The sequence below is a fragment of the Panthera onca genome, chromosome A2, assembly GCF_046562875.1.
Source record: "Panthera onca isolate mPanOnc1 chromosome A2, mPanOnc1 haplotype 2, whole genome shotgun sequence".
NCBI classification, from domain to species: Eukaryota; Metazoa; Chordata; class Mammalia; order Carnivora; family Felidae; genus Panthera; species Panthera onca.
Genome location: NC_138340.1, coordinates 113,095,380 through 113,119,403, shown reverse-complemented (window position 1 = coordinate 113,119,403; position 24,024 = coordinate 113,095,380). Strand labels below are relative to the sequence as shown.

At 43.6% G+C, this 24,024-nt stretch overlaps 1 protein-coding gene across 1 annotated transcript; it reads left to right on the top strand.

The window, feature by feature from the left end:
- The first annotated feature begins 9,392 nt into the window (after nt 1-9,392).
- On the top strand, nt 9,393-12,178 carry SP8 (Sp8 transcription factor). Its single transcript, XM_060627276.2, has 2 exons — nt 9,393-9,499; nt 10,522-12,178. Exons 1-2 carry the CDS (start codon nt 9,479-9,481, stop codon nt 12,022-12,024), a joined length of 1,524 nt encoding a protein of 507 aa, XP_060483259.1. The 5' UTR covers nt 9,393-9,478; the 3' UTR covers nt 12,025-12,178.
- Nucleotides 12,179-24,024: the final 11,846 nt, after the last annotated feature.

Here is a 24,024-nt window from a genome sequence, read left to right as displayed (position 1 = left end):
TTATTTTTATCCAGAAAGCTTCAAATAAACTGACCTTGGACAGTACCAAATAGTCTGGGTTTGAAGCAACTGGTTTTGTTTTTTTTTTTTTTTTTCTAGTTTAAAGGGGTGTATGGGAAGTGTGGGGATTCTGCCTATGTTGGAATGGGTATCATCTAGAAAACTACTTGAAGCATCATGTACAGAAAAATGAGAACTTTCTGTTAATACTGCCCTTTAGAAGGTAATGGACATTTCATTACAGGACTGTAAATGCTGAGTGTAGACCCCAAAGTCGAGGGCTTTTGTTCTTCCGGTGTTGGCTTTCTTCAGTTTTGTTCAAAAATCAATGTGTTTGCCTTATGAGACCCCACTGAAAAATGTTTTTAGAGCAATTATACACATGACAATAATCAGCTTATTTCTTTTATGTTAAGAAACGATGCAAAAAACTAAGAAAGAAACTTTTAAATAAAGACAGGAGAGGGAAAGAGGGACTACATAGGCTACTGCAGGTTAAGTGCAAACACTTCAAGAGGAAGGAGTTTGATCCTCACTCTCTCACTCTTTAAGTCCTGGAGTCTTGGCCCTTGCTTTGAATTAAAATGGGACAGCCTTCTTTGGTGGCCAGCAAGGTCCTTGTTATTTAAGATGGAGAACCATCAAGGCAAGGTGGGGGGAGGGGTGATGCTAAGTGTTCGGGAGAAAAGAAACTGCGAAACAATTCAGAAAGTTGGAATGTTCCGGTGAGAGGATTGAGGAAAATTGCGTTCTCGTATCTGAGCAGCCTTTATTACTTTTCCAGAGTCCATGATCAAGAATAAAGATTGTATTTCCTTTCAAAAAGTGAAGTGCAAGAGTCAATACTTGTCAAGCCTTAGAAACCCGTTCCCTGTTCCGTCGAGATGGGCGTTTCTGTGAAGGGGGTCTTCGCTCTGGGGTAAGGTAGACGCCCTTGAACCCAGTTGATTAGCGCATCACGCCATGAATTTCCTAGAGCTGATGTAGATATTTTATTTCTAATACATTCTGAAATGAGGGTGTAGTCTGCTAAGTGGGGCCCCTTGTATGTAGGTGTATACCCTGTTTCCTGACCCAGCAGCCCTGAGCTGCCAGGGAAGGACGCTAAGGCGGCTGGCGCCTGTCTGTTTAATAGGGGAGAAGGACTGCATAGACGTGACGCCATAAAGAGCATTAACCCAATCTGTAGCCTGGGTTGGCGAAATTAATCACTCCTTTCCTTCCGTTTCCATCTGGAACTCTCCAGTAACCAGCAAAATCATCTCTGTCTTTGCAGGTGGAGGAAGCTGAGCGTGAGCGGCGGGTCGGGCCAAGACCATTGTGAAATCCTGCAAAATTCACTGAAATCAGGGGTGAAAGATGTTCAGAAATGACTTGGCCCGAAGCTTTTGATGTGTAGGGATGAACGCGTTGTGGGGGTGTGAGAGCGCTAACCCTAAACTACCAAGGCTGCAGGGATTGTACTCACCCCAACGATTGTGCCCGTCCAGGCAAATGCCGGGTTCACACGACGCCCCTTTGCTTTGACCGATAGAGACGTCCAGTTCGATTACCATGAAAGATCTCCGGGCTAATTCAACTTGACCTAAATGTGTGACCCATCTCGTTTACTGGGGAAAGGGGTGGGGGGAGCGCTTCACTTTGGCGTTACCTGAAAACGTGGAGCTGTGGGCAGTAGTGTGTGTGTGTGTGTGTGTGTGTGTGTGTGTGTGTGTGGAGGGGTTAGGTGTGGGCACACATATTCCATTTCCAAACATGTTTTGAAGCTGTCTTCTCATTTGTAATTTACAAACCCAGTAAATTTCAAAGAGCCTGATAGTGTTATCAGACACCTCAATGCACTGTCAGCTTTGCTCCAAAATTAGATTTTCGCTTTACCCTTGAAATCCTTTGCTAAGAAATGTGTGAACTCACTATCTGAATTCCCCTATAAGAAACACTCGTCAAGAGAAGTGAGTTGCATATATAACAGAGGTAAATTTTTTATAAAGTTTATGTAAAGTATACAAAAATATCCCAATATATCGTATAGCCTCGTTCAGGAAAGCAGGTATCTTTCACATCCCCACAAGAATTCTTTACCCTAGTGTCCTCAAAGTGGTTTCTAATATCTCCACTTCTTAAGAAAAAAAAAAAGTTAGCAAAAGCTTGCACCCAAGTTTTGGGTGGGATTCAATAATCTAAGCAAAATATGCTCAACAGATGATAGTAGAAATGAAGCCAGAAAACAACTCCAGCTATTTAAACTGCCAAATGAGACATAAAGCTGCATTGTAAAAATCATCTGGAAAACAGGTTTTCCCATTGAAGTCGCTATGTGTTAATTACTGTGAGCTGGAAGGCTGGAGATCGAATGCCTGGAAGCCGACTTTCACCCCGCATACGTAAACGGAAAAAGTGCTGAACCGCAGCCAGAGGGCTCCTGCTCGGACTCATTGCCATGCATGCCTAGACATTAATATGTGTTCATGGAGGGCTCGTACAGTACGAGGTGTTATTTCCTTATAAAGAAACACCAGGTCTCGCTTTCCATTCTTCTTACAAAATTATTCGCATTATTTATGCTACATTGAGCGATCTAATTTCTTCGTGATAGTCAGCTAATTGCTCTGGCAGGTAATTAGAAGCGGTTTACAACGCAAAGGGCTTTTGCATTGCCCCTTGGATTATTAAGTTGCGCTGTAAATTATACCATATTTGCTGGAGAAAAATTCTTTTGAGCAAGTTCTCTTCCTGCGATCCGAGATGAAATCGGCTCTCCCCCCCTTCCCATTACACACCCCTCCCTAGCCACCCCCACTGCCACCACACCCCCTGCTTTTCCTGGACTCGGAGTCGAATGATTCTAAAGCACGCGATTTTGTTCGTGTTCACTGGGCCGAAATAACGTGGCCATTATGGCCTGAAATGGGCCAGGTTTGAAGCGAGCTTCCTGCGCGCCTGCAATATCCAGCAGGCATGTGGGAAAAGAACGGCTTAAATGGGGACATCTGTTCAGTGCTGCTCATCTTACTCTTACAGCCAGGTCAGGTTAAGAGAATAACCTGTTCACCACCTTTTTTCTTGTTAATAAGACTATTAGAAAAAAAGCGAGCGCACACACACAAACAACACTAATTGAGCTGCCATATAAGCAAAGAATCAGACACACAAAGGTAGCAGCTGAGTTACAAGAGGAACTGTAAAAAATAACCATTGGGCTATTTCAGGGAAAATCTACAAGACTTCTGTCAGAAAAAGGAAAAGAAAAGAAAATCAGAATATGTGAGTTCAAAAATGCTCTCTACAAAAAATGGGTTTACTTAAGAGATTTTAAGAATTTAACGAAGAATGGTTTATTCTCAGGTTTTCATTTAATAAAATTGACCTTAAGGTAAACTCCAGTGGATTTTTTTTGTCTTAAGCTTTCAAGTACTCTGAGGCTTAGCACTTTTTGTTGGCGTTATTTAGATCTGTGTTATCTCTGAAGGTCTGTTGACAAACCCCAAGTGGGAGCATCCTAGTGTATCCCATGATTTTAGAAGAAGGAACTGTATCCCCTTTCATAAATATCACCCATTTGTAAACCTTGTACAATGGTTTGAACACATGTGTGGTTAAATCCAGAAACCAGTGCAGCTTCTAGATTATTTGTAATTAAGCACAATTCCCAAAGTAACATTTATCTTCCCGAAACTACGATTGCAATTGTCAACCGTCTGGAGGAGACGACGAGGTAATCTGGGAGCATTACCTCCTCTAGTAACAGAACAGAATGAAAAGAAATCAATAATGTTGAGGATAAGAATTTAGTAGTTTTTAACTCTGCATGTTAGCTGTGAGAAAGTGGTATATAATACCAAAAGAGAAAACAGCTGAAACAAATCCATTCTAGGAAAAAATCAAGGACGAACTCGTTTGAATGTCTAAGCCTCTCTCTCTCTTGCCTTGCACAACACACACACACACACACACACACACACACACACACACACACCATTCACCCCAAATGAGCAAACTCTCTTCCCTATGTTTGTATCCTTCATTTACATGATGAAGGAGGAATACGAAGTGCTGTAGAATTAATTATCAATTTCATCTGCGGGCTGGCAGAGAGATGACTATGAAATATACCATAGAGTACACGCCTGCCTGTAAAACTAGCACACAATCATATCAACATACTATGAGAATGTGAACATTATGCATATAGATAACAAGTAAAGAAATAAGATTTTTTTGTTCCTTTAGTATAAAAAGAAATACCTATTTTGGTAAATATCTTCATATTGTCCTACCAATGAACTTACCTACATATTCATATGATTCATACATGGGAACAGTCCTCCTTGTCTTCTGACTATAAGTGATTTGAATGTCCTAGCTAAAGTGAATCAAAGTATGTAATGTCCCAAGTTAGATGAGTAAATTTCTTTTAATTAAACCGTTCCTAACTTTTGAATGTGTTGAAGTGGCAGAGAAGAAAAATATATTAAGCAGTGAAATGCAGAAGGAAAATATCGAGTCAATTAAGAAAATAGATGGAATGTTTTCTCAGGTGGTCCCATTTATTCATAAAGAGTCACCAAGGCAATGCTTTGCATCCACCAGGAGATCCAATGCAACTAGATGTAGAGTCACTATTGCTTCACTGTGGTCAGCAAATACATCCAATTAAGCAGTATCAGGAAAGTAAGGACTCAGCTGTAAATGTGGCCGGACAGTTTGAAACCGAATAACCTCACTAATAGGGGCTATTGTTCAGCGTGAAAGTTCCCATTTTCCAATCAGGAAAATACAGCCCTCTCTGGGCTCTGGACGACCGATCCCTTCCCACCTACGGTTCAACAATCTGCCACCAGCAAGGGGCTTTTATTGCCTCCCTTCCCAGGAAATGTTAGGCAACTTCCTAGTAAAGCCGCCCTAAAGCAGGAATGGACAGCAAAAGGGCACCCCTCAGGAATCCACAGGTTCACGCCTGGCCAGGTTTTCTGTGCAGCAGGAAAGTAACTTTGACCAGAGAGCTCCCGACCTAGAGATACCCCCCAACCTGGCCCAGCCCGCTCCTCCCTGCAGCCGGCGGCGGCGCTCGGCTGCCTCACCATCCCTCTTCACGCTTTATTTAGTAGCCAGCATGTCCGCGCGTAAGGTCCCCTCACAGTGGCCAGGGATTGGGGGCTGCCTTCCCGTTTCGGAAGCGCCTGCCAGGGACTCGCGGCGGGCTCGGCGTTCACTCGGTCCGCAGCGGGCACCGGCAGGTCAGCTTCCCGAGCTTGCGCATCCCTGCCAACGCTCCGGAAACCGAGATGCGAAGAGCCCGCTTTAAACGTACCCAACGGAGGTACGCGCCTACATACAATAGTTCATGTGCATTTTTTTCCCCTATTAGCCTTTTTCAGCGCTTTGTGTATACTGGACCACACTTACGTCCCCAAACAGTATTTGGTGTAGATGTGTTGCCGGACACTTGAAAGCCTGGATAACTTTGATGTTTTCGACTATAAATCCCTAATTGTACTTAATGGTTACAAATGGTTTTATTTACTTGTCGTTGTATCTACACATTTTAATCTACTTAACCAAACAGCGGAGGCATATTTCACTCCCCACTCCCTGAAAAGGAAAAAGCAAAGATCGAGGCCTCTAATTTGCTTTTAGGACCTTTTATTTCTTTGGTTGTGAAAGCGTGAGAGCTCCAAATCACAGCATTGATTAGTCTTCAAACCCGCCTGCAAAAAAAAGCCCCCGTTCTTCTCTCCATCTAAGGAGATGTTGATGTATATTGTAGCTGCAAGGTGTTAGATATACTCGAGCAAGTTGTTCCCAGGATGTAAATTAGGTCCCAAAAGCTGTTGTCCAAATCGAAGAAACAGAGAAATTAATCTGGGAGACTATCCATCATCACCGGTAATAAAGAGAGCGACATGGATGAGACAGATGATATGATTAAGGGGCTGTGGTCGTTTTAATTAACTTTTTGCTGTCCTGTAATGATCAAACTGGTCACCAGACCCGGTCAATAAGCATGTTAATATCAAACAAATAAAACCAGGGATGATTAAAAACCTCCTGGTTTATTAAATTTGAAATTCAAATGAAATTTATGCTGCAGATGCATACAGAATGCTAATAGATTTTAGCTTTATTGAAAGTGGATCCCACAGGTTTGCAAGAAACAGCAGAATATCTGTCTACTCTCCTTGCCAGCAGGTTAAACTTCACATGGGGTGGGGGAAACTTTTAATGTTAGGAAGTCTGCACTTCCCACCTTTCTTCCTCCTTCCCTTCAAAACCTCTATATTGTCATAGCATAATACTCAAGAGTAATGATCAAAATCACAGAGGGTAAACTGAATGGTACACGTTTAGGAATGCTTTGCAGGACAGGCTGTATCTACCGTGGATTACAGATGTTCCTTCCTGTGGGGGGGTTTCAAGAATGATTGAGTCACTTCTCTAAAGTGGAGAAAGGGCTGCCATTAAGACCCACTCCCCTTAAACCAGAAGTAAGATTATTGCTGTTTTAATTTTTAGTCAATTATAGATTTTTTTTTTGTTTTTACTTTTTAACTCTGTGGTCTTATGCCTTATGACAAACACTTCTTTTGGGGAGGGGTAGTAGAAGGAGCGTAGTATGAGAAAAAAATGCCCTTTGACCAATACTAATATGAAATAAACACCTAACTTTTGTAATGGGAGTAAGTGGAATATACATGTACGTACATATATGTGTGTCTATACACATCTATATCTCTGTGTATCTTCTAATGAAGAAAGATGCACATACAATCCTTTGTGAAAATCCCCAAATGCTGCAAACAACCTTATACAAATTGAGGAATCCAGTATGTTCATTAAATCCACACCAATGTTGTCACCCATTGTCATGGGAAGAATTACATATGATTCTAAAGTGAATTTATACAAATAAAAAAATTTTAGAAGTAGGGAACTCAAAATTGTAATCACATGATGCTGAGTTGTTCTTATTCCTAGCATTTTTTGAGGAAACAGTGGTTAATGCTTCTATTTACTCTCAGAATCAGCACTTATTTAACTTTTTAATAGTCTTGCCTCACTTCTTTCTAGAAGATAGGAGATAAAATAAATAACTACTTAAAGAAGGGATTCTTCTTTCAAAGCTTTTTTTCCCTCCACCTTTGAGGATGATGGTATTGATTAGAATTAACCCCCAAATTTAAACAACTGTGTATTAGGTCCTTAAAATGAATATCATTATAGAAAGAGACCAAAGCAATGAAGTTAATTCTCTTTTATTTGTTAAACGGAGTTCCCTCCTTCCCCCACCCCTTCCTCCTTCTGGGCTGGCCTGTCACGCCTTCTCAACACGCTAAAATCATTCAGAGTGGCTTGCAGGGAGAAACACGACATTTATGGTAAGCGTCAGCCTTCAGAGAAAGAAAGCAGTTCATTAATTTACTTCACACTTACTTCAAAGTATGAGAATGTACCTTACCCTTAATCAATAGATATGATGTACAGTCAATATCCCAACACTGTTAAAAAGGGGTCAGAAACACACATTCTCACAGGACAAACATCAGCCTCAACCATGCTCAGTGAAACTTACACAAATGATACAACCTGACTTTGGAGTTCAGTAAACCCAAGAAGAATTTTTTTTTCTTTTTTAAACATCTCCAGACGCTCTTGATGCACTTGAGGAGGGTCCAAAAACAATACAATAGTTTCCCCAGTCAAAAAAGACATTTCTTCCAGCTGGGAACATTTTAATCAATTCTGCCTTAAAAATTAGATTTCTTAGAGCATTGCTAAACTGCTTAAAACTATGAATTACTTTTCAAAAAGCACAAATATTCAGTGGTGCTCAAAAGGCTGTGAACTCCCTTGCTACAGTGTTGTGGTATTTACCGTGGTTTAAGTTGTTCCCTTGTGGTGGCAGTAAAATTGTAATGATATTTCTGAAGGCAACTAATAACACAAATGGAAAGCAGGTTCTAAAACCCACCGAATTCGACTTAAGTGTATCTATTAACACGCACACATACTCATAGCTCTCAGACCCAAACGCCATTAGACACAGACGTCTCCATACATGTGGTCGATTTGCCAAAAGGGTTCTCTATGCTCTAATAAATAAAACCCAGAAATTTCAGTCAAAATCTTAATTTTTTTCTCAGATAGTGTCAGTGAGGTTTCCTGTAAAAATTTCTAAATTCCATAAAACGTTCCTCATTTTTTCACCCAAAGGAAAAAAACAATACTCTCCCATTCCCATCTCTATCTAATCCTTTTGTATTGAAATTTACTCTTCCTCGCGGGACAAACACGCCCTTTCCCTAGAGTGAAACTTGCACTTCCAAAGCCGATTCCCCTCTCAGGAGATTTAAAAAAAAAAAAAAAAAAAAAAAAAAGCCACCGAATCAAAGTAACAACGCAGGCGCACACAAGCCCTAACTCACCCCTAAAAATACTCCTTAGTTACCCTAAGATTCTACCCTTCCGTTGTAGGGCTGTGAAAGTATAAAGATAGGTAGTCATATAATTTCCTTCAAAAATGTGGTGACAGTGTCCAAGAAGAAAAAAAAATCACTCAAGACTTTAGGTACAAGGAATCAGAGGCAGTTGTCGACAGAGATAGCGTTTGTTGAGTATTTATTTACTCAGTCTCACTCAACTTCGCGGTCAGTTTCACTCTTCAGATCGTCAATCTCTTTCTGTGTAGGTACACTTTCCTGCACCGTTCCTATTCTCCACCCCAGCTTTGTTGCACACACACGCACACACACCACCCTCTTCTCTCTCTCGCACACATTCACACAGCCTTCTCCCTCACTTCCTCTCCCGCACACATACTCATCCACCCTCCCTCCTCTTTCACACGCGCAAACCACATATTAATATTCCTCCCTCTACCCCTACACCAAGCACACTCACACCACCTTCTCCCCACACTTTACTGCCCTGTCCTTCACTCACAGTTACACAAGAGTACACTCACACCCTTCCCCAACACTTTACTGATCTGTCCCTCTACCCTCCTGTCACACATGGTTATATTGTCACCCATAACACCCTCTCTCTTCTCAGCACTGTCTGCCCTCCTCCCCCTCCGCCACAGTGTCCCTGCTACACTCACATCCACTACCCCTTACCCCCGCCCCCGGTCTGCACTGTCTTCTCCTTCTCAGCTTGGTCACACAGTTACATTGTTACACACTCACACACACGCTTTGTAACACGCGCAGCCACTCGCGCCCCTCCCGCTCTCGCTCCCCACCCCCCCGCGGCGGCCCGCGGCGGCGCCGATGACCTCACGGCGCGCGCGCGGCGCGGCCCGGCGAGGCCGCAGATTGGCTGGCCGCGCCTCCGCGGCACTTCAAAGCCGGAGAGGGAGCTACAATTGTGGTGGAATGGGCGGAACTGATCATTGTATTGCACACCTCTAAAAAAAACACTGCCTCTGATTTATCAATATAAAAAAGATCCTCTGAGAGGAGGAGGGCACTTTTGTGTGATGGCAACTTCACTTCTAGGGGTGAGTCTCAGGATTTTCTCTTGCTGGTTTAATTAGTTTCCTTTTATTGCCGATCGGAGGGGGTTAAAGTCGCCCCGGCCAGGCCACGGGCTATCAGTCTCTATTGAGAGCTTTTTTTTTTTTTTTTTTTTTTTCCTTTAAATACAAGTGAGTTTGGAGAAAAGAAAGAGGGGGAGAGGGGGGCAGAGTCACTTTTTTTCAGCGCAGGAAAAGGTTCGAAGGGCATTTAGACAAGCCACCTCGCAGCGCCCGGCCGCTCCCTGCCCGGGAGACGTGCGCCCGGCCCATTTTATACGCGACGATTTCGGGGGTAAAGAGAGCAAGTTTTTCCTCCTTGAGCAAACTGCAGATTTTCCCTCTTCCCCTTAAAAAATACCGCAGGCCGCCTTGTCTTGCAGGTACGTTGAACCCGTCTCTCTCTCTCTCTCTTACTATTGTAGTTTTTTTTTTTTTTAATTTTTTTTTTTAAGCAAATAAAAAGGAAAGCAGGACAAGCGAGCAAGCCCTCTAGTTTGACCTCTTTAGGCCTGGGAGAAGCGACCCAGCATGGGTTTCTGGGGACCGGAACAGGATTTTCAAAGGTCTCTCTGGATTACAGGGGAAGCCCTCTTAAAAGCAATCCAATGGTTTTTCCCCAGGCTTCTCGGCAGAGGAAACTTCCTTTCTCCCCAATCTGGACTTTTTGCTTGCTTGTTTGTTTCGAGGTGCCTGGGGCCTTGTGTGCACGAGTGTTGTTTTAGGTGAGAATACTTGTCAAACTCTTCTTTAGCATGGCGCTTTGCTCCCGAATCGGATGCCGGCAGCCAAACTTGTCCCCTCCCGTAGAGTAGGAAGCAGCCGGGCGCCAGGGCTGTTGGGGGAGCCAGGTGAGTTGGTGGCGGCGCGCCGCAATGAGAGATGGGGTGCCGTGGGGCGTTTTGGAGGCTTCCGGAGGACTGATGCACATTTCTTTCCTCCCTCCCCCACCGGCCTTTTGCCCACTTCCCCCTCCCCCACCCATTCTCCTCTCCTCCTTCTCGCAGGAAGAACCGAGGTTGGGATCCACTCCTCTGGCCATGCTTGCTGCTACCTGTAATAAGATCGGCAGCCCCAGCCCGTCTCCCTCCTCCCTCTCGGACAGCTCTTCTTCCTTCGGCAAAGGCTTCCACCCGTGGAAACGTTCCTCGTCCTCCTCCTCCGGCAGCTGCAACGTAGTGGGTTCCAGTCTCTCGAGTTTCGGCGTGTCGGGGGCCTCCCGGAACGGCGGTACGTCCTCGGCGGCGGCGGCAGCCGCGGCGGCCGCGGCGGCGGCCGCGGCCCTGGTGTCCGACTCGTTCAGCTGCGGCGGCTCGCCGGGCTCCAGCGCCTTCTCACTAACCTCCAGCAGTGCCGCGGCCGCCGCCGCCGCCGCCGCCGCCGCCGCCTCTAGCTCGCCCTTCGCAAACGACTACTCGGTGTTCCAGGCCCCTGGTGTATCAGGGGGTAGCGGCGGAGGGGGCGGCGGCGGCGGCGGCGGCTCCTCGGCGCACTCGCAGGACGGCTCCCATCAGCCTGTGTTCATTTCCAAGGTGCACACCTCGGTGGACGGGCTGCAGGGCATCTACCCGCGCGTGGGCATGGCGCACCCATACGAGTCGTGGTTCAAGCCCTCGCACCCGGGCCTGGGAGCCGCCGGCGATGTGGGCTCGGCCGGCGCCTCCAGCTGGTGGGACGTGGGCGCCGGCTGGATCGACGTGCAGAACCCGAATGGCGCGGCGGCGCTGCCCGGCTCGCTGCACCCTGCCGCCGGGGGGCTCCAAACCTCGCTGCACTCGCCGCTCGGAGGCTACAACTCGGATTACTCGGGCCTGAGCCACTCAGCCTTCAGCAGCGGCGCCTCCTCGCACCTGCTTAGCCCCGCCGGGCAGCACCTCATGGACGGCTTCAAGCCAGTGCTGCCTGGCTCCTACCCGGACTCGGCCCCGTCGCCGCTGGCCGGCGCTGGGAGCTCTATGCTGAGCGCTGGGCCGTCGGCGCCGCTGGGGGGCTCTCCGCGCTCCTCCGCACGCCGCTACTCCGGTCGCGCCACCTGCGACTGCCCCAATTGCCAGGAGGCGGAGCGGCTGGGCCCGGCCGGGGCCAGCCTGCGGCGCAAGGGCCTGCACAGCTGCCACATACCGGGCTGCGGGAAGGTGTACGGCAAGACGTCGCACCTCAAGGCGCACCTGCGCTGGCACACGGGCGAGCGGCCCTTCGTGTGCAACTGGCTCTTCTGCGGCAAGCGCTTCACGCGCTCCGATGAGCTGCAGCGGCACCTGAGGACCCATACCGGTGAGAAGCGCTTCGCCTGTCCTGTCTGCAACAAACGCTTCATGCGCAGCGACCACCTCAGCAAGCACGTGAAGACGCACAGCGGCGGTGGCGGCGGCGGCTCGGCCGGTTCGGGTAGCGGCGGCAAGAAAGGCAGCGACACCGACAGCGAGCACAGTGCCGCTGGCAGCCCGCCCTGCCACTCCCCGGAGTTGCTGCAGCCCCCGGAGCCCGGGCACCGCAATGGCCTGGAGTGACGCCCATTCCGTGGCTGCCCATCTCCTCGACCCCCTCCCGTCCCGGTCCGCTTGGGCCCCGTCTGCCCCAGCCTCTGTTCCAGCCTCTCTCCACTGCATCCTGCTCGCACTTTCTGTCTCTTTCTGTCTCTTTCTCTCTCACTTAACTCATTCTGTGACTTTACTTTGTAAAGGGCATATGGACATGTAAGTAACACGCTCTCCTGGGCCCTGGCTTTCCCACTCCACCAGGTAACACTGTCAGAGCCCCGTGAAGCCGTAACCGCCGGGTCTTTATTTCTCATACTCTCCTCGTCCTCTCTCTGCCATCCCCAGGTTGTGACGGGCATATCTTTTAGAGGGAAACGGCCGCTGGAGGTAGAGCTGGACGAGCATAGTGCCTGGGAGACCGGGGGCCTATGCACGAGCGGGAACAACTCCGCTGAGCACGGTGGAGCGACGCCGTGGGGAGGGCAAGGCAGGAGGCCCGGACAGGGCATTCCCGCTGGGGCAGCCGCCTACTGGGTTCCGGAACCTCAGTATCAGGGGGCTCGGCATCTGAGAGTCCAGCCTGGCCGCTGCGTGCCGCTGCCCTCCTTGCGCAGAGCTGTTGCAACTGCGTCGGGGTGCCCATCTGGCGGCACCAAGACCCGAAGTTTGCGGAGTTAGCTCTCCCAACGTCAGCTCTGCCTCTTTTCCTTTGTTCCCTGAGGTGGAACCGATTCAAGTTTCAGCTAAGGGCAGTCTTGGCGAATCGCTGCAGCAGCCTTCTTTCATCTTTGTAACATTTTTTTTTTTTTTTAACTAAAAAACTAAAGAAAAAAATGACAGCATTCTTCCACTTCGTTTCCCTTCTAGATAGTTTTTCCTCTAAGCAGTGAGCAAGTCTTTCTCTCGAAACTGCTAATATCGATCCCAAAGTTATTTTGATTGCATTAACTTAACTTATGGGGTGGGGGTGGGGTGAGGGTAGGTGTCTTTTTCTTATGCAAAAATACCCCTTTCCGGTGAGACCAGATTAACTATCTCCGTGTTTGTCCTTTTCTACCTCGTTTTTCACCGCTCCTGAGCATAATCTCCCAATCTTTTTTTGGTAGTCCAGCCATCAATTTGTATTGTACCCATTTCTGTAAATTCTTGGAATTCATTCAAGATTCTTAGGGTTAAACTTTTTTGTGTGTGATTTAAACTTATAAACACGTGAAGAAGCTATCGTTTATTTAAGACGAGGCTGTAGTTTAAATGCCAAAAGAGGGAAAATAGGAAAAAAAAAAACCTTTGTAAAATATATCTGAACCTAATGGTTTGTACAACTGGAGAATCGTTCTAGATTAGTTACCAATTAATTATAACTCCACCAGTGTATGGGTGTGAGGTGCAGCTGTCCAGGAGACGATTTTGTATAGTATTTTTCTTGTACATTACTTCCAGTAAATATTTGAAAATATATTGAAGTAAAGTTGATTTTGTCACAAAAAATATTAAGAGTTATTGTGGCAGTGCTGAAGAGCTGCAGGTATTTTGAACTCACTTCTGGAGGTGCAGAGCCACAAACGCACTTTCGGGGCTTAGTTTTGCTCGAATATGAATTTAGATAGGTATCAAACTGTAACTACGACAATATTTGATAAATGTGGGATGACATTTAATTTAATGGAGCATGTACTTATTTGCATTTGCTGGCAGTTCAGGCATAGTTAAAGTGAGAGTTCTCCTATATTTCATAATAACTGGGTCTGCCAAAACCCATGTATTAAATAAATTGTCCAAGTGAAACTCAACTAACTTTGGCCTTTGTGTATTTCCTGAAGGTAATATTGTTAACTGTTAATAAACACTCCTGACACTACATTTAAATGTTTGCAGATTTTGCAAACTAATTGCTCATTGTAATGTTGAAATAATTTGGATATTTCACATTGAAATGAAAAGCCTTTCTCTGGAACATTTTAGACTTGCATTTTAAATGCATGAGATGTAATTGATTTATTTGTAATATTTTAAATGGTATTAATAAACTCAGATAAAAGACTAGGCCAGTTAATTTGTATTTTTTTTCTTTTAAAAATATGGACATTTGCATTTTATCTCAGTTAAATGTCTAATTTAAGCAAAGTATAACCCTGTTTTTGTAGGAATATTTAAATAATTGCCTTTAAGATATTACTTAGATGGAATGATCTATTTGGCAAAGCTGTGTTTCTCTATTTACCAAGATTAAGATTATAGTGTCTAAGAAATGTCATTAATTATTTACCAGTAGATTTAGCTCAAAGCATCAGGATTTACTGACCTCTTAAAATTTGTACTAAGTCACCAAACAATTCAAAGAAATTTCCCTGTTCTGCTTTCTTCTTTCCAGAAGGAGTCAGGTTATTGGCCATTGATTGTATTTGGTATTTAAAAGGCCAAGCCTTACATTGGAAGATCAATACATCTAAAATAAAAACATGGGTTTGGGGATAACTTTTGTTGTTAGGGGGTGGAGGAGGTCAAGCGAACAAAAGCTTGTTTTTGGCATTCCATGTCTTAGCTAAAGATTATGTAGAAGTAAATATCAGTAGTAGATTCCTGCTGAAATGAGTTATCTGTTCTTTTAAAGTCTCTAAACAGCCACCAAAGAAAAGGAAGGTTAAACCTTAATCTATTTACTAGGCTATTGTTCATAGGTGTCAATGATGCCAATAAAAAAATATTGTCTTGTTATGTCTAAGTGCATTTAAGCAATGAGTGTTCCTTGAGCCATACTTTGAAACATAAAATACTTTAAATGTTGACTGATGTTATATCAAACTATTTCATTATTAGATTAATATTATTATTTTGAATCAAATTGAATAAAAAGTTAGTGTGTTCAGATTCTTCTAAGTTTAGCTTCTTTCTTTCTCTTTGCATTCTCTCCCCGCCAAGTTCAGTCTTGGTGTACATCTGGACCTGAAAATTTTCCAATGAAATTTCTGTAAAGTCATTATTATCCATAGAAACTGAAGTGAAAATACAGAATACTATGAATATTGTAAATCCAGAAGAAAAAACAATTAGGGGTACAATATTTTAGAATAATGCAATTTGTTCCCAAGGAGAAGACTGCCTTAATCCTGTTTTCTATGTAGGTACTTGAGCCATCCATTCCCTATGGTTTTAGGCAAGCAAGTTAGCCCTGATTTTTTGGTATGCTATAGCTCTAAATAATGGTTTTGAAAAGTAAAATAGTCTCTTTCTGTCACTTTCTTCCTAGGAATAATATGCAGAACACAGTTTAAGTGTTGTTTCTTTTTTATTGAAAGTTGCAATGCTGAGGGATTCGGAGAAAACGGTTCTGAAGGAGTTAAATGTAGTGGCAGGTAAGAGGAAAGCTGCTTGGTACATTTGTAATATAACTTGCATTGCATACAGAATCCCATTTGATTTAAGAAGTGGTTAATGACAAGAAGAGATATTTCTGAAAGGTTTCTTTGGGTTAGTTGAGGGGGGACAGATTACAAACTTTCACTTTTCTTCATCCCCTCCTCGTCCCCCTTCTAGCTCTGGTTTATTTTGTTTTGATGGTTACTGAGAGTATTTCTAGATTTACTTTGTGGAGGGTGGGCAGTATTCCTTTTGGGAGATGAACATCCTCTTCAGAGGACAGAAGATAAGGTGCAAAACTGTGATTTCTCTCTGCTTTGTCTGTGGTAAATAACGTTTTAACCGTGCCTGAAGGCTCACTCAAATAAAGCCAAAGGCTGGATCTCACTTTGAACCAAGGGACAAGCTTCCAGGCTTGCAGATCAAGGTAGAGTTAAACTAGTTGTTGACCCAGAGGTCAGGCCAGTTTATATCAGTCCACCCTCTAGAGACCGGAACAGGGCTATGGCTGAACCCAGCCTTTCAGTTGATCTGCTTTATCTCTTCCCCAAACTATCTTTCCTCCCTTGCTTTCTTTATCCTTTGCTGGTTCAATTTCTCTCTCTCTCTCTCTCTCTCTCTCTCTCTCTCTCTCTCTGTGCTCTTCATCTTAGGGACATGACTGTGACTTGTTGATGTTGGACTATCAACAAAAATATTTTACGCTGGAAACTTAAGCTGATGTGATACTCTCCCTTATCAACTGATATTCGAAAAAGTTCTTAGATGGTTTTGCCTTCCATAGACTTTCCTCTTACCCCAGTTTTGATATAACTTCACAACTGGGCTTCCCTTGGGGAGAGAATGCTGAAATTAAAAATTAAAAAACAAACAGGTGATGAGACTGGACTCCTGAGTGGTCAGATCGATAAACCTGCCATCAACATTTTCATCTCCCAATGGATCTTTTGGTGAGATTGCTGAATGGAATGTTACAGAAGGCCTGTGAAGGAATTTCTTTAAAATAAATATTTTATTTTATAGGATTAGCTTTCAAAGGTTAAATGATATTTTAGGTTGGTAAATTAAGGCAGGAAATTTAAAGAAACAAAATAGTAGATATGACTATTCTCTGGTTGCCTAAAATGGTAGAGAGAGATATTATAAAGAAAGAAGTTCTACATTTTGTTCAATTTTTCATATGAGTAGCCTCAAAGAGAGGTTAATTTGATGTAGGTATTTTGAATAAACTGGGTTTTTATATTCCTGCTGATTTTTGCTGCTTCTGTCCAAACAGGCATTATTATTTCTCCCTACATCTGTAAGAAAAACTAAGGTATGATCAATGCTTTTTGTTAAAAAAAAATATATGATTTCCACAGTCGTCTTTCTTTCTTTCTTTCTTTCTTTCTTTCTTTCTTTCTTTCAAACATAGGCCAGCAGATTAATTCTATCACTGTATTTAAAGAAAATCGTGTTAAGTAAGGAATCAAAAGGAGTGGGGTGTGGAGTAATGGTGTACTCATTTTCAAGTTAGGACTATGGTTCTGGGCGGCATTTTTTGAGGACTTTGCTTGTTATACAATTGTTGCTGTTGTTTAAAAATAAGATTCAGAATTTCCATACGCCCTATTTATTCCCTACTTCCGGATTAAAGGAAAGCCGGTAATTCCTCGCTGTCCTGGGCTCCAATCGCAGCGGTTTAAGGGGATGCGCGTCAGTGGCCATCTCTTTAGGTTCGCTGCATTCCCGGTGCGCAAAAGTGTTGATTTGCTGTAGCGTGGGGGAGGGGGGAAATCTATTTTCTTTGGTCCCTAGGCGCGTGTTTAATTTAATTTAATTTTCTGCGGAGTCTCCTGGCAGTGAGGAAGCAGCCTTATATATTTAGCTTTGGTTCCTAAGGACAGTCGGGGCTTCCAGAGCTCTAGGGACAGCGAGGAGAGCCTGCAGTGACTGAGAGCCAGGAATAAAGCGCCCGCTCAAAGCTGCCGCTTTTCACTGCTGTTCTAAAGCAATTCTTTCGAGCCCATCTAGGGGGGCTTCCTTTAAGCCCACTCCCTAACTTTGCTTCTCAGGCAAGCACTTCTTGCTGCGCGGGAGGGAACGGCGGAGGCGCCCTGTGCTTCCCTTGCAGGGCTCTTAGCTGAGGTCTGGGCTGCCCAAAGTTTCCCTAATACTCATATTCGGTGAATTCACGGGGAGGTTTGAGCCCCGGAGAATTTCTCAGCCTTTCTAAACTCTACTTCCTCTTTCCTCTCTCTGCTGCTTGACGTGCCGGCTGCTCCTCAGAAAGACACTCCGAGACCTCCAGGGAAGAATTCCGATCGGGCGGGCCACGTCTTCCACTCGGGGACTGCAGCGAAGGGTGGGGCCGCGGTCTGGGATCTTCCCGCGAGCCCGGGCGCCCGCCCGCTGTCCCCCTAAGTGCTGCCTGCCGGAGCCGCCCACCTAGCGTCGGGGCGCACAAAGGCGTCGCGGGTGCCTCCGCTGGCTGCGCGGACAGCGAGCGCCACCATGCGCCCGCGCTCTCTCTGCAGCGCGCCTGGCGCCTGCGTTGCGGGCGGGACCGGGCCTGAGCTTCCCAGAGACTCCGGCCCTGCTCGAGCCCCTGGGGATCGCGGTGGTGAGGCTTCCCGGAGCTCACCTCCTGGCTCTCCAAAGACACAGGGCCGGAGAGGGTTGGGGGTTTCCCTTCTTTCCTTGCTCTCCAAACTCTCAGCATCCTCGAGCGCCTGGACCTCTCTGTCCCCTCGAGCGCCTGGACCTCGGGCCTCTCTGTCCCACCCTGTCCCAGAGTGGCACGCCCTGCACTGCATCCTGCCAGTGCCACCCGCGCCTTCCCCGGCATGGACGCGACTAGGTCGTTCTCCCCAAACTTGTTTGGATTTCTCTTAGCGACGACTCCCTGCCCTCCTTCACCCCCGGTATTCTTTTCTGGCCAGACTGCTGCATTCACTCGCGCCCGCCCCCATCCCTCGCGGCGTTCCACAAAGTACAGCGTCCTCCGTCGGCGGGAAGTTTTAGTCTTGTCATTTTATTATTGGTTTGCCACACTCAAATCAGGGAACTTCCGCACCTTTAACCACACTGCTGTCATCAAGGAAGCAAAAATCAAGTCTGATTGGCTGTGAAAAAACTGCTCTTTTTGATTTTGGGAATCAAAGAACAGTATAGCCACCTCAGTGACTACTTAGGGGAGCATTTTATAGATGGGGAGAGAGAGAGGGAGAGAACGAAGGTGTGTGTGTGTGTGTGTGTGTGTGTGTGTGTGAGAGAGAGAGAGAGAGAGAGAGAGAGAGAATATGAATCATTGTACCTGTTGAACAATACTCAACTTTTCCTTACCGCCTTGTGCTAAAACCCAGCAACTTCTCTTGGGCTTTCTTCTCCCACCTTGCCTCTTGACCCTTTGGCTCCTAGGTATTTGGGGAGCTCTAGCAACATTCTCCGGGGCCCATATTTGGGTGACACTTGAAGTAAGGGGAGGACAAGGGCACCCTTTAAAAGGTCTTTACTGGAGAATGTTCCTGCCTCTCCCTGGGCAGCCTGAGGAGCTGGCTCGTAAGCGTCTTTCCCGCTGCTCTCCTAGGCTTCTCTAGGACTTAGTCCCTCTCGTCTTGGAAGTTCATTGTACAGGTTTGGATTCATGGGCTACGCTTTGTACTATGGAGGTACGCCAAGGATTAAATTTGGCGCTTATTGATGGTTATGCGTGCACCGTCTATATGCGTTTGAGGCACCCTGTGATGCTGCTGCACCACGCTTGCGTCCAGGGAGTTCTCAGGGAAGCACACCTGCGCACGATAGGGCTCCATCCTCGTCGCGCCAGCGGCTAAATCCAGGAGCTCTATTGACGCCTATCCCCGTAGCGAGTCGAGTAAGGCAGGGGAATGACCTATCGGGTCTGCCGTGAGGGCCTCGAGTGCCAAGCCCCTGCAGCCCCCCGAAATAAAAATTCTGATCGCCAGAAGCTCCAGGATATACTTGCCGCGACCACCTCTGTATCCGCCACCACCCTCCTCCCTCAGAGTAGCCGGTGACTCGAGCCCCCGCCCCCCACCCCTCTCTCCGGGGTCCGGAAAGCCGGGAAGCGCTGGAATGCCGTGTTCTCTCACCCTATTGTGCCTAGGTGTTGCAAACCACTGGAGGACAGAGCTTCGCGCTTTGATCTCACGTCCCAGTCATTCTTTAGCACAGAGGGGTGAGTTTAAATTAAATTTCTTTCTTTACTGATAAGTTCTACTGGGCCTCAGAAGGTGAATAATTATGCAGTAACATTTCATGGGTTGTTGGAGTGGGGATTCCCACTGCGCTGCCACCAGGAACAGAATGTCCCCGGTACGCTCTCTGCTAAATGAAGCTTCTCAAGTAAGCTACAAGTGTCTTTCAGATCTCGGTGCAGATGATAGTTCTTCCCTGCTCTCACCTTTCTTCCTCCTGCAAAGCAGTTTGTCGTTACATTTTTCCATTTAAGTTTGTGATTTAAAAATAATTTAAAAAACTTTTCTAAAGATCTTACATTTGACGGTTAGAAAATATTGCTTTGTTGATTAAATATGCATTCCTATTGAGACAGCATACACATTACTGAAAGCTGGGGCCACATTTTCCTGGAAAAAGGGAAGAGGCACCACCTGGGATTTGTCTCTGAATATCTGAACTTAGTTTTGCCTTTTCTCTTCGCTTATTTTAGTGAATTAGGCTTTTTTTGCTTCAATCCTGAGAAAAAGGGTCAAGACTGGGAGCTGCCACAATCAGTTTTCTGAACCTACCTAGTTTGCAAATTCAGAAATGGACTTTTCACAGAGGGGTAGGTTAAAAGAGAAAAATACCTTTGCTGCTTTATTCAAAAATAGCCATCTACTATTAGAAAATGTGGACTTAATTTTTTAAGATTTTTAATCTCCCCCCAAGGTATTATGAAACAGCATTAACACTTGAATATTTAAGTGGTGATGACGTTTTGATGCTCAAAGGGAAATTAGACTCAACCTAAATCAAAGAAATCTAAATTTGTAATTTAAAAGCACAATGGAACTCTTTATTGTTTTTTTTTTTTCCAGAAAAGACTTTATGCCCCATTCTCATCAGTGTTTCATTGCATAGCATTTTCCTTGTTTACTTTTCTTCCCTTTACATTTCTTTCTTTAAAAGAATTAAGCTCCCACAAGCTTTAAGATTTCTAAATCAACACATAGAAATTGGAGCCTGCTTATCAAGTTTTCACTTTTCTTTTGGCAACTAATTTGAAAGGGCCCAAACAATGAGTTGATTTACATTATGCTCATTTCACTCTGTACTCTATGTGAATGTTGAAAAAAAAAGAAAACTCAATAATTCACCCAGGGTTATCTTTATATCTTTGAGGCAACTGATCCTTCAAGCTTTAAGTTTTTAGCCACTCCATTTTAAGCAATGACATAGAAGGAAGAAAGTAGATGTTTTCCCCCCTAGAGTTCAGATGATTGTGTAGTTCAACTGAAAGTAAAGGATTTGTACTGTGCAATTTTGCACCCAATTTAATGTCCCTAATTATGCAGGTACCCTATCATCAGGTTTCCTATCATTTCAGGAAGTTTTGTGCTCATTCTTCTACACTGATCAATGCTTCATTTCTCTCCTACATACCTATCCCTTATTTTGGCTTTTTTTTTCTTTGCATAAGTAGTTTCTTTCCCCTTTCAATTTAACAAACAATGGCCTTTGTAAGGGAGGGGAACCTGGTGGCAGGTGGAAATGCATTTAAAAGATAATCACATTAATTTAGTGATGTTTTAAAAATATTAAGTTATAAATATACTCTTTAACAGAATTTGTCTAGAGATATATAGAGTTTCTATTTTAAAAAGTAAAGTTTCTATTTTGGGGAAGATAATCATTTTAGTAACATTAAATTATATCTTTCCCAAAACTTTTAAGAAAATAAAGTTCTCGTGGGTGACAATTCAGTACTTTTTATACTGTGATGCAGATTAAATTTTGTTCTTTCTCCTAATAAATAACTATTTTGCTTAAAACTGTAGTAGTTTTGAGTAAGGTACACATATATTTTATTTCCTATGCCTTTACTAGTGACAGATTTTAGTTCATTATCACAATGAAATGTTGTGATAGTAATGAAGAGAGAGCAGTAAAACAACCTTGTAAATATTTTGGCAACACAACATCATATATTCTTCAGTTGCATGCACTTTGTAGAAAGCATATGATATAATTTATTTAGTATATGGTGTAATTATTAAACGTGAATATACTTTGCTTAGTGACATGTTCACTTGAGTGTTTTAGTATGTATATCCAGGAAAATCAGAATCAGTGAAGTGTTCCATTCTTAAAATTCCATCTGTTGTTTTGCAGAGAAAATTTTAGTTTCATAAGAGGGGTATGCTAGTGGTCTCTGTTGCAAAGAAATGGGATTTATATCTGTGAAGCTGTTTTGGAACTACCTTTATTATAGTCCAAAAGCAGTGCATCATTCTTTTAACTTCATTTTTTAAAGTAAACTTTTCATTTTGAAATAGTTTTACATTTATATAAAAATTGTAAAAATAGTACAGTGAGTTCTGGTAGTTTTCCCTATTGTTAGCATTTTACATTACTATGGTATATTTGTCAAACCTAAGAAATCAATATTGGTATGTAATTTTTTAAAAATGAAGAATGAAAGGCAACATATGTTTCATTGCACGTCAGTCAGTGGCAGATTGTAGCTTAGAAAAATGCTGACCTCATAATCCTAAGTTATATAGAAAGCTGTTCCTCAGGAATATCCCTTTAAAGTATAGTTTCTTAGAATGAAAGTTTTTATTTCTTTCATAGTTAATTAAAATCTAAGAAAACATATCTAGCTCAATTTTTTTTCACATATAGAAGCATCAGATTAAATTTTGAAAGTTTGACAGTTTCACTTCAAATTATCAAAAATTTATTCTTAGCAATGTTTTATTTGCAGCCTAGACCTATTTTTTAGTTCTTCAATTTAAAATGATTTATTTATTCATTATTATTGTCCTTAATGTAGTAACTACAAAATACAAATAATTTAATAATTTTATTTATTCCCACCGTATTTTTCAAGTTAAATTTTAGGGTTATTTTTACGAAGGAACTAGTTTGTCAGTATAGAAAGCTTTAAAACCTAATGATTGTCTGTTTTTCTTTTTTTAAGCACAGATAAATGTATGTCCTGTAGGAGTAATACATTTGCATGGGTTTTTGTCCTAAGGAAGATTATAAGGAGTTTCATTAAAAAAAGGAAAGCATTCTTTATTTAGAATGTATTTTTACTATACCTAGGGTTGCCAGAGGAATAGAGAATACACAGTTAAATTTGAATTTTAGACAAACAACAAATGATTTTTTAATGAATATAATTTATTGTCAAATTGGCTTACATACAACACCCAATGCTCATCCCAACAAGTGCTCTCCTCAGTGCCCATCACCCATTTCCCCCTCTCCCCCAGCCCCCCATCTACCCTCAGTTTGTTCTCTGTAACAAATGATTTTTTAGTATAAGTATGCCCAATGCAATATTGGCAACATACTTACACTAAACAGGATTTGTTGTGTTTGTTTTTGAAATCCAACTTTAACTGGATATCCTGATTTTTAATTCTCTTCTTTTCAAATGAAATTTATATATCCATAAAGACAAAATAACCTGTGCCTATTCATGAAAACGCTACGGACATAATGAAATTAAGATTTACTTGTTACCTGAAGGGTGAAAATATAAATTTGATTTTCCTATTGCTCTTTTGTGTTTCTTATTTTTCAGCTCATTTGGCTTCATTCTGAGTTATCCTTACACATTTACAATACTAGTGCTATCCTGTGCACCAAGATAGTATGTTCAGCTAGCATTTCAAGAAAATATTATTATGCTGATGTTTGCTGGTCAGTATCTCCACACTTCTTTGTAATATTAATGCTGTAAAAAAAGGAAGTATCTGTAAAAAATCCTAATTTCTGGGGCACCTGGGCGGCTCAGTTGGTTGAGTGTCCGACTTCGGCTCAGGTCATGATCTCTCGGTCAGTGAGTTCAAGCCCCGTATAGGGCTTTGTGCTGACAGCTCAGAGCCTGGAGCCTGCTTCAGATTCTGTCTTCCTATCTCTCTGCCCACCCCCCCCACCTCCCTGCCCTGAGACTCTGTTATCTCTGTCTCTCAAAAATGAATTAACATTAAAAAAAATCCTAATTTCTACTCTTTAGATTCATGCAGTTGAGACGCTAGCTATACTGAAGTTTATTCATATAAATTCTATTCCGCAGGTATTTTACACCCATCTCCTGGTTTCACTCTTACTTCATTGAACTGCACAAACATGGACACCTGTATTTCTAAAAGTCATGTATAAGTTGTAACAGCAGTACTGTATATAAAATTCACTTGCTAGAAGTGCCTGGGTGGATGAGTCAATTAGGTGTCCAACTTCGGTTCAGGTCATGATCTCATGGCTGATGAGTTTGAGCCCCACATCAGGCTCTCTGCTGTCAGCATGGAGCCTGCTTCAGATCCTCTGTCCTCCTCACTCTCTGCCCCTCCCCAACTCCCTTGCTTGCAGGTGCGCTCTTTCTCTCTCTCTCAAAATTAACATTAAAAAAATAAAATAAAATTGACTTGCTAGGCATTCCATAAATTATAACTAAATGATAAGATGTTAGAGTTCTCTATCCTAGGAGAGTTTGTT